This window comes from Manacus vitellinus, unplaced genomic scaffold (assembly GCF_001715985.3).
Source record: "Manacus vitellinus isolate BGI_N305 unplaced genomic scaffold, ASM171598v3 scaffold_17_pilon, whole genome shotgun sequence".
In the NCBI taxonomy this organism is placed as follows: Eukaryota; Metazoa; Chordata; class Aves; order Passeriformes; family Pipridae; genus Manacus; species Manacus vitellinus.
This window is the reverse complement of record NW_021939256.1, coordinates 11,864,042-11,874,296: the sequence shown is the minus strand read 5'-3', so window position 1 is coordinate 11,874,296 and position 10,255 is coordinate 11,864,042. Positions and strand designations below refer to the sequence as shown.

Sequence of the window (10,255 nt, the reverse complement as noted above, 5' to 3'; positions counted from 1 at the left end):
AGTTGGGATGTGCTGTGAATGATCACAGCTCCAGCTCTGTCTTGATTCAGCCAAGCTTGAGTACCCAATAACACTGTAACCAAGTCAGCAAAGCATCAATCGACGTGGGCTATACGGATCTGCCCTGGAGTCCCAGGGGCAGCCAGAGCAAGCCTGCGCTGAAGTCTCTGTTGCTGTTGTGGCACCACTGGGCTTAAGCTGCCTTGGTTAGGTCAGTCCATGCTTAGATGGCTATATCTCCACCTGCAAATGCAAACATGCCCTGTGAGTTATTAGAGGGGCTCCCTCACACCAGCAATTCTGGCTTAATGTCAGTTGTTCCTCTCAGCCATACTCTAGCATAATCCCACCAAATGCCAGTCCACACTGCAAAATCTCAGGTGTACTGGAAACATTACTGTAGTAAAATGAAGTGTACTCTTCATGTTTTCTTTTATTATCTCAATTTCAGTGTGAAAGAAATCTAAAATTTCTGGTTTATCTCTGAGATTTGGCCTTCTTCTTTGTTACTGTGTTTGGTTTTGGCAAATTATACGAAAAGAGGCTTTTGACGATGAACTTGTCCTTCCTAGCTCTAAATACAAGTTTCCTCAGAATGCCTGTCTTTTTAAGATCAACTTGACATAAGTTTAATGCTCGTACTGAACAGTGCAGTGTTTTCTTTCTGTTGAACAGGAGAGAATTAATGAGCAAAAGCATAGCTCAAAGGCTCACTGGAATTTTTATCAGAACCCTATCTAAAGTTTAATAGCAGAAATCGTTAAAAATCCTGCTACCTATTGAGATTTTCTCTACTTCCTTTTTTCAAACAGGCTGATGTATTTCTAGAAAAATCTTTCCCACACAGACTTCCTATTCCAAACTGAAAAGAATGTGGCACAGATTTCTTCTTGGTAAGTGTGTACACAGGCAAGTTACTTGGCTTCCCTTTTCAGGGAAATCTCTGCCTTTGTTTAAAAGCATGTGTTCTCTGAGCAGATTGTAACTTACATTTTCAGGGTACCATCTGTGCTTTATCTTGTAATTTCTGGAGGGGATGAGGTACACATATATGTTTGTGTTAAATTTTCAAAACTTAACATACAAGAGGGTCAGCCTGTTCTTTCACTGAAAATTTGAGATTTTTCAACTTATAGAAACTGATTAAACTGCATTTTATCCTGATGATCTGTAACCAAGTTTGATTTTCTTTGATCATGCAGATAAATATTAATGATAAGCAGAACCAAACAAAGAAATAGATTGGTATCTTGTCACTCGAGTTCTTGATCTGAAACCTTGTGGTCAAGCCTTTGCCCTTGGTTAGACTCATATTTCATCCATAGTTTCTGTATTTATGACAGAAGGGTAATAAGAACCTCTGCCTCTTGATACCTCCTCAAAGCAGCTATTTGAAATAGTTACTCTCACAGCACATATTTTGGAGGGGAGGGGACAAAGAACAGAATCTCATCAATTGGGAATTTGATTTATTTTATTTTAAGAAGGTTTTGCTATTGTTATACAAATATATACATAATATTTATAAATGTATATATACACAAATGCAATGTCACACTTTAGACAATGCATTTATTGGCTTTAATGCATTGAAAAAATGTGATTTAATTCAAAGGGGTTTTCTGTTTATTAAATGAAATAGTATCTCCCTCTTCTGTGTGTTTTAGCATCCACCCTTTGCATCACAGAGACAGTTTTCAATATTGTGATTTTTCTGTTACTAGCTGTCTCACTGAACAAAACTGGAGTATGTGAGAACTCTTACTGTAAACCAGAGATTTCTGAGCAATATCATATTCAAGAATTAGGCATGCCTATACAGTGTCTTTTAGTGGTCTGATGATCATTACTGTTGCAGTGGAGGAAATTACTATATTCCTTACTCAAAACATTCCTACAAAGTCAAGCATGACTATCAACGGTACATTTATTCATGCAAAAGAAGCCTACAAAATGTAGGTGTTCCCCTTACATCAGCTTATATCCTGTTGACAACTCAAATGACACTAGGCCCATTTATTAGTTTCTAGTGGTTTAACTGACAACTTTTGGTCTCATAAAATATACTATAAATACTATCTGTAGCACAGCCTTGCTGTTCAGTGGTACACCAAGAGTTCAGATGGTTGAGAATACTGTTTCCCAATGGGAAATGTGGCATTTGGCAATCGTTTTTTCCGGTTTCCTTTAAGGATATGAAGGAAAGGTTTTACCAAAGTAATCCCTGCGTAAAAAGCAAGCAACAAAATGATTAATACCGAAGCGCTGGACTATAGAATGAATGCTAAAGTGCAAAATTTATTACACCTTAAAAGTAGATAGGGTGATTGCATACTTTTACCTCTACAGGGAAATACATGTTTGTGCTTTCCACACATGAGCTTGGTGGGAAAATTGCATGGGATTGATTTCATGAGTTTGGAAGTAAGCCCTGGTGTTGAGAATGACTTCATAGCCCCAACTCTGAACTCACTTGGCAATGTGGATGTAGGAACCTCTTGCTCCCAGTGAAGTCAGTCCTGCCAGTGGTTACAACACAAAGAGGGTTTGGCTCAGAAAGGACAAGTTGTGATATAATGAAGTCCCCCCATGGGGCAAAAAAACCCTGAATTTGTTTTCATCTGGAACAGGACAGTTTGTAGAGAGGGAGGAAAAACAGCCCAAGCACTTACTCCTCTTGGTTCCTCTAGAGCTATCTCATCAGGAAAAGCAGGGAAATGAAGAAAGACTGTGAAGTGCAAGTTCAGCCAATGCAAGATTAACACATCTGCTGATCTTTAATCTCATTTTTCCAGTTCCATGTTCCTCAATTGCAGAGAGTTTATAGTTGATCTTCCTTTCTTCTTGGTCTCCTTATTAAGAACATGAAGGTTATGGGGCTGTGCTCTTATACCACCTTAGGCAGCAGGCAAATTGCTTGCTGACTTTTGGCTAAAGCTGACATGATGTAGGGATCAAAAGCATGTTAACTTCCTACCAGCCATTCTAGAGAATTCATGTCTCTACATAGAAAAGAGTCTGAACTGAGAGAAAGTAGAGAGAGGTTGGGTCCTACCCAAAGTAATGGCAGGGCACCAGGCAGCACGTGCTCATCGCTGGGCTGTCAACGTGTCACACAGAGGCAGCCACTGAGCACATTTTCTCCATCTCTACTAAGTGGTCAAGGGATGTGGGAAGAGAGCAGGAGGAGGGGAGAGTGACAGAGAGGCACACAGGAAGGTCAAGGTGGCTTAGGAGGGGCTGGGTTTTGTAGGCCTGGGACATGTGAGGAATGGGGTACTTCATTCAAGAGGAAAAGATGTTTCATACTCAAAGAACCTTTTTTTTAAATCTATGCTACATATTCTGTTTCTTCTTCACAGTTTTTTTTTACATGACCTTTTCTCTGCCCACACTCATTAACCAAGCCTGTGACAGCACGGAGTTACTAGTTTGGGTGGGCTGTACATTTACCTCTGAAAGATTCTAGCTATCACTTAGAAAAATGAATTAAAACTCTCATGTGAAGATGCAGAAGCAATAAACTGAAACAGTTAAATGCTGATGTCAGAATAAGACATGAGACCACAACCACCATTTTCAGTCTCAGAGTAATAGCCTCCCTGCTGAAGCAAACAAAAAATGTGTTGCCTATGCAGATAGGAGAACCTTAAACCACCTTTGAAACTGTGATTCAGCACACTGAAGTTACTACTGTTTTACAAGAAGGTGCTGACTCATTTACTAACTGCAAGCAAAACAATATAGAAGTGTCACTCTTTTACTCCAGAAAAATTTAGACATTACTGTCAGTAGCAATCACAGAATCTCAGAATGGGCCAGGTTGGAATGGACCACATCATTTGGTCCAACCTCCCTACTCAAGCAGGGTCCTCCTAGAGCACATGGCATAGGATTGCCATTAATCACAATCACAAGTAAAGAATGGCCAGAAATGTCTTTTGGGATGGCAAATCATAAAATCGTAGAATCAGCCGGGTTGGAAAGGACCTCTGAGATCATCAAGCCCAACCCTTGATCCAACACTGCCGTGGTTCCTAGACCATGGCACTAAGTGCCACATCCAGTCTCGTCTTAAAAACCTCCAAGGACAGACAATCCACCACTTCCCTGGGCAGCCCATTCCAATGCCGGATTACCCTCTCTGTAAAGAATTTCTTCCTAATATCCAACCTAAACCTGCCCTGGCACAGCTTAAGACCATGCCCTCTTGTCTTACTGGTAGTTGCCTGGGAGAAGAGACCAACCCCCACCTGACTACAGCCTCCATTCAGGGAGTTGTAGAGAGTGATGAGGTCACCCCTGAGCCTCCTCTTCTCCAGGCTAAACAACTTCAGCTCCCTCAGCCTCTCCTCACAGGACTTGTGTTTGAGTCCCTTCACCAGCCTTGTTGCTCTTCTCTGGACCTGCTTCAGCACCTCAATATCCTTCCTGAACTGAGGGGCCCAGAACTGCACACAGTACTCCAGGTGTGGCCTCACCAGTGCCAAGTACAGGGGAAGAATCACTTCCCTGGGCCTGCTGGCCACACTGTTCCTGATCCAGGTCAGGATGCCATTGGCCTTCTTGGCCACCTGGGCACACGGCTGGCTCATGTTCAGCTTCTTGTCAATCCAAACTCCCAGGTCCCTCTCTATCTGGCTGCTCTCCAGCCACTCTGTCCCCAGCCTGTAGCACTGCATGGGGTTGTTGTGGCCAAAGTGCAGGACCCAGCACTTGGTCTTGTTGAACCTCATCCCATTAGAATCAGCCCAACTCTCCATCCTGTCCAGGTCCCTCTGCAGAGTCCTCCTGCCTTCCAGTTTATCAACACTCCCCCCCAACTTGGTGTCATCTGCAAATTTGCTAATGATTCTATGCTCAACAAAGCTGAGTGGCCTGTGTTGGGAATTACAAACAAATCCAATCACAGGTTCACTCATGTTCTAGAAGCTTGTTCTCTTGTAGTCTGATGAGGAAGAAAAGAGATTGATCAAACTTTGAATGTTGTCCCAAGGAACCATTAGAAACAGAGAGAAGGCAGTCAGAAACAGGTTCGAAGGTATTCTTTCTGCTGTTTCATTACTTTTAAGATAAACTGACAGGTTAGGTCAATGGCCAACTTTTTTTTTTTTTCCCCCCTTCTTCATAGCAGCAAAGAGATTAAGTCTGTCCCTGCAGAGATCTACAGAATTCAGGAAATGTCTATAAAAATGTATTTCATAAGATTTTTACTGTGAGGTTTTTTTCATCAAAAATAACATGCTAACTGAGAGTTAAATTTGTTCAGATTTCCTAACAGTGAATGCACTAGAAATCTAGGAAATGCCAGTTAAGCATTCATTAGTACCTGGACAGTCAGTCCCAGTTGATGCAGCATTCAGCATTGCTCTTTGATTCTATCCAGGTGAAGGATACTGCCCGTTCAGCATATGACCACCCATACTGCAAACCTCCAGTTACTTCCACACACATCCAAATTGACTCCAGCTTCAGTAATGTGAGATATCATACAGAAAAATGGGCTTGCACTGTGTGAATGCAGAGGCTGCCTGGAAGTTTTGAGCTGTTTGAATATGAAGGCAGTGCTATGGAATCCTCCACTACCTGTACCTTGCTTCCTGATTTCACACCTCCTCACAGGTTAAATACCTATTCAGTAATTTTGAAGCCTACCTGTGGTTTCCTTGTCTTTTAATAGAAAATTTATTGGAATGGATGCCAGAGCACTACCGTAGAGAGATGCTTGGCTATACATTTCTGGGTTTGTATAGTTGGTAAGGGCATTTTCTCAAAACTGGCATTGTGTCCATGTGAGACAACTGCAATTCAGTTTGTGTACAAGGATGTGGCCCTAACTAACTCCTAACTAACTAAAGGAAAGAGATGAGCTTGTTTTTATAGGTAACTTTTTGGATGAAACTCTTCAAGAATTTGAAAGCAAAGACACGTGGTAGGATTGTCTCATGCTCCTTCCCCAAGACTTAAATAATATTTACCTCAAAACTGCTTTTCTTTCTTGTAAGTTAAACCAAAGCAGGGCAGGTATGGAAACCATGAGCAATGATCAGTTAGCAAACATTGCTCTTGTTCTTCCTCTAGATTATACCCAGGGAAACTGTCTCCTCAGCAGACCTGGGCAGTGGACTCAAAGTGCTTGCTCTGCATCTCTCAGAGTAGGGCCTAAACTTGCATTTTCTGTATTCTAGCTGAGCAATTTATTTAATATGTGTAAAATGATCCTACTACTGTCATTTGTTCTTTTGTATAGGACTGACTATGCTGAAAGCCGCTGACTAGAAGTAATATGAATCCCACCACGGCTTGGCGGGAGTGAAGTGCGTAGCTGCCCAGAGGAATCAGGGCTCTAGCAGTTGTAAGGCATGCCTGGAGATCAGGGCTTTGCCTGGATGAAACAAAAGTATCTGTAGGGTTAGTTAGGTGTTGAGTGTAATGGATGCCAATAGCATATATATGCTGTATTTGTGTGCCCCAGTGTCTCCCATGAATCCAGCCCAAAGCTTTCCTACATTGCCCTGGCAAAGTGCCTCAAGTCAAACTAATTGAGAGATGAGAAGCTAGGCTACTTTTTATGCTTTTTACTTAAAGTTCCCTGAAGTGCTAATTATTATATAGCAATAATAACTCATTGGTCTATTTACAGGACTTTTCATCATTAGAACCCAACATTAGTTTTAGGGAAACTAAGGCAAAAAAGCATATATTTGCCCAAATTCTCACATCTAGTGAGGCTTAACACTAAAGGCAGCTCTGCTTTGTATATTAACTTTTCTCTCCAATGCCCCCAAAGTCTGACTTTGGAACTCAACACTTAAAATTTGCCTGTATTGCACATTCCTGAAGACTTGTATTAGCTAAAAATGAGAAAGACCATGAAGTATTGCAGCAAAAAAAGTCTTCATTGAAACTGGAAGGAACCTGGACAGCAAATTCACTGGAACAGGATTTTAATGCCAAATAAAAAATGCCTACTTTCCCATATGTATATGATATATAATTGTAGTTGTATAATTGTATGACATTGCAGAACTACGTGATACTTTATTTAATCCACTATAGGAAATACATAAGCAGAGGACAGTTTTCACTGGAACTGTTTCACACTCAGGTATTTGGCAATACAGACATAGAGGTGCACACAATCTCCTATGCATTTGGTTTTCACGTGGTCTAACAGGAAACAAGACAATGGGGAATCATAGCCCTCCTCCACACTTTAAGGAGAGACATAGAAATATTAATCTAGTATTAAATCTATAGCATAGTGATTTTATTTTTCTTTTTGTGGAGGGAATTTGGAGGTACATCAATGTCCTCTTTCCATAATTTATTTTGAGAAAACTTATTAAGCACTGATTTTCAAATCTGACCTGTAGTTAATTCCTCAGGTGTATGGCTATAATGAAGCTTATTCCATCATGCCCCTGGTCTTCTCTTTCTATGGCAAATCTACTTTTTTATTTAATTCTTTGCCCATCATGTAGCCTTTCAGTATTGTCTCATTAAATAAGTGAGTCTGTTGTGGTTCTTGCAATGTTTCTAATTCTACTAGCTGCCAGGAACTGCTCTGAACATCAGTTAAAGCCTGATTCTTTAATTTCATTTATTTTCTGTGTCTGTTCTTTGAAAACAGTTAGTTGCAGCTGCGTGGCTTCTGCACATTGTTTTTATTATCTAAAGACCTAAAGATACAGTGTATTTTCTCCTCTGGTGATCTGCTACCTGGCCTTTTCATTCTCTCATTCTTTGAAAAGCTTCTGCCTCTGCTTCCTGCTGAAGATGCTTCTTCCCCACACCCCTGACATAGTTTCCCACTATGCCTTGTAGCATTCAATCCAGAGCAGGAGGCACTAAAACTGCTGTAAAGGCAGGAAAAGCTGCTGCCGGCTCGCCAGCTGTGGAGGATCCCCATGAAGAAGGAGATTCTCTGGGGTGAAAACTGGAAAGTGGAGCTCGTGGTTCCATTTGTGCCTCACATTCAGTATTAAAGGATGCAGCTAGATGGAGAACCCAACTAAATTTTATCTTGCTGGAGGAGCATCTATTTGAAGAATAATGTGGTGGCAATTCAGAATGTAACTTTGGCTGATGCCTCATTGTTGAGCTTTGCTTTCACTGTTTCACATGGTCTCTGTGTGACACTTACACAGGCAAAAATTAGGTGTTGCTTGCAAAGAATTTCCAGAGCAAGAGTAATAGGGGGGTTTGTTTCCTGGAGATTAGTTTATAGTTGGTGTGACTCAACTCTGATAAGATCAGCTTATAAGAGGGTAACTGATCATGATTTCTGATTGGTTTTTTTCTTCTTTTTTTCTTTTTAATTTCCTTAAAGGTCTATTTTTGACCCAAAGTGCTATTTTATGGCTTGAACTTGTTCCTAGAGAAGCCTGAATGCTACTGCAAGTCAACACCTGAAGGGCTGGATTTTAAAGGATGTCCTCATAACCTGTGTATTAGCTTGTCTTTCCCACAGCTCACTGAGATGACTGTGTACTCAGTCACACATTTTATCTGTGCTTCAGAGAGAGCCTGTGCCTGAATATCTCTGCTCTGCAGGTCAGGCTTTTGCTTTCCACCTAAAGAAAAAGAGTTGCATTCAGAGGCAAGAGTGTAGTCTTAAGCTACATGAGACCAATAGCTGGGTACTGTCATAATCCAAGTTTAAGGCTCCTTATTCCTCAGTGTTGCTTCACATAAGTCTGTATGTATGAAGTAGGGGGCTTAAAGGTCCATGGGTAATGCAGAAAGGAGGACTCTTCGATTGGGAAAAGGCTCAGAGGTTAGTGCAGAGCTCTGTTTGCTTCAGTGGGAGCACTTTTGAGCTGAGAAAGCTGTCACTGCCAAAATTTACCAATATTGCTGCAGTAGTTAAGGGTGAGAAACTAACCCCAACGCTGCCATGCATATGTGTTAGGGTGCTGCAAACAACCACCACAGTCCTTTTTCTGGCAATGTATGTGGTGTATGAGGAAGGCAGTTTAGGAGTGGTCTCTGTCAACCAAGGCTGTTTCTAGTGCAACCAGAAGATTCACAAAATTATCAAAAGAATTTTGGTGGAAAGAGTTAAAAAAAACAACAAAAAAGTGTATTTCTGTTGTTGAAAGAAAATATCTATGTGCAAATTGTTAATTTCTGGTAAATATTTGGAGCACGGAGTAGATGAGAGAAAATGGCTGGAAAGGAAAAAATACAACACATGAAAAAATTTCAAATTTTGAAATCTGTTATTAGAAAGCTTTTGCTTTATGGCTTGGTTTTGTGCTTTTTTGGGTTTTTTAAATGGGTTGATTAGTTTGGATTTTTTTGTTAGTTCCTGAGGATGAAAACAATTTTCTCAGTAAAATCTGTAGTGGAGTGATACTGTGAGAATTGGCATTAGTTATATGATACCTATAGTAAGTGATGTTTAAGATAAGCACTTAAAAACAACTTCAAATTTGTAGTTTTTATTATAGGCACCTTTTCCTAATGGAGATACTAAAGCATTGTGCTCATAGTTAAAGGACTATTCAGAGATACGTAATGGCTCCAGTTTAGGAGTCACCCAGTAGATGAGGGTATATGCCAAAGTATTTACATTGAAGTTGTTAATATTTAGGAAGAGCAACTTCTTCTAAGGCAAGTCTGAATGTGCTCTCTTCCAAGTAGGGTCCCACCTTCTGCCCACACAGATTATGTGAGAAGTGTTTCAGCACCTTACTATATATAGTCAAGACTTCATACTCTCCTGCCGAGGTCAGTGGGAGGTGCTGAAACCGAGATGGGGGAGGAAATGAGCCGTGTGGGAGCGAGCTGGTGCATCCTGAACCTAGGAGGGACTGGGAAGACATGGGTCAGCTTTGGCCGTCACATCCAGCAAACCTCTCAGTGGGAGTGCAAGGGAAAGAACTGGTGCAAAAATAAGTGTTGCTAATACTTGTGTGGAGGTGGAGTGGGGCATTTGCTTTAAATGAGAAGCTTGAGCTGCCTGAACGAAGCTGCAGGGGAAAGGTGGGACTGAAAGACGCTGGTTAGAGGAAATTGTGAATATGCTTGCAGCTCCCCTTTGTGAGCTGGCAGAGTTGTGCTGGGACAATCTCCATATGGGTTTGGCAGAAATGACGTTCGAGACATGCATTCCAGTAGTTGTATGCGATAGGAAAGTTCCCATGGTTGAAAGCTTTGTCATGGCTGGATTAATCTGTGACTTGTAGTGGGCATTACTGTCATAAACTATATAGTTGACCAGATAATATTCCTCAATTCCCAGAACTTT

General features: G+C 41.1%; 1 protein-coding gene across 1 annotated transcript in view; it reads left to right on the top strand.

Annotated features, from left to right (window-relative positions):
• The first annotated feature begins 817 nt into the window (after positions 1-817).
• IKZF1 (IKAROS family zinc finger 1) overlaps positions 818-10,255 on the top strand; it is a 103,535-nt gene continuing 94,097 nt past the window's right edge. Inside the window, exon 1 of the mRNA XM_018070147.3 lies at positions 818-893. Within this exon, the coding sequence (XP_017925636.1) occupies positions 872-893 (22 nt within the window). The 5' untranslated portion in view covers positions 818-871. The remainder of the gene's footprint in view (positions 894-10,255) is intronic.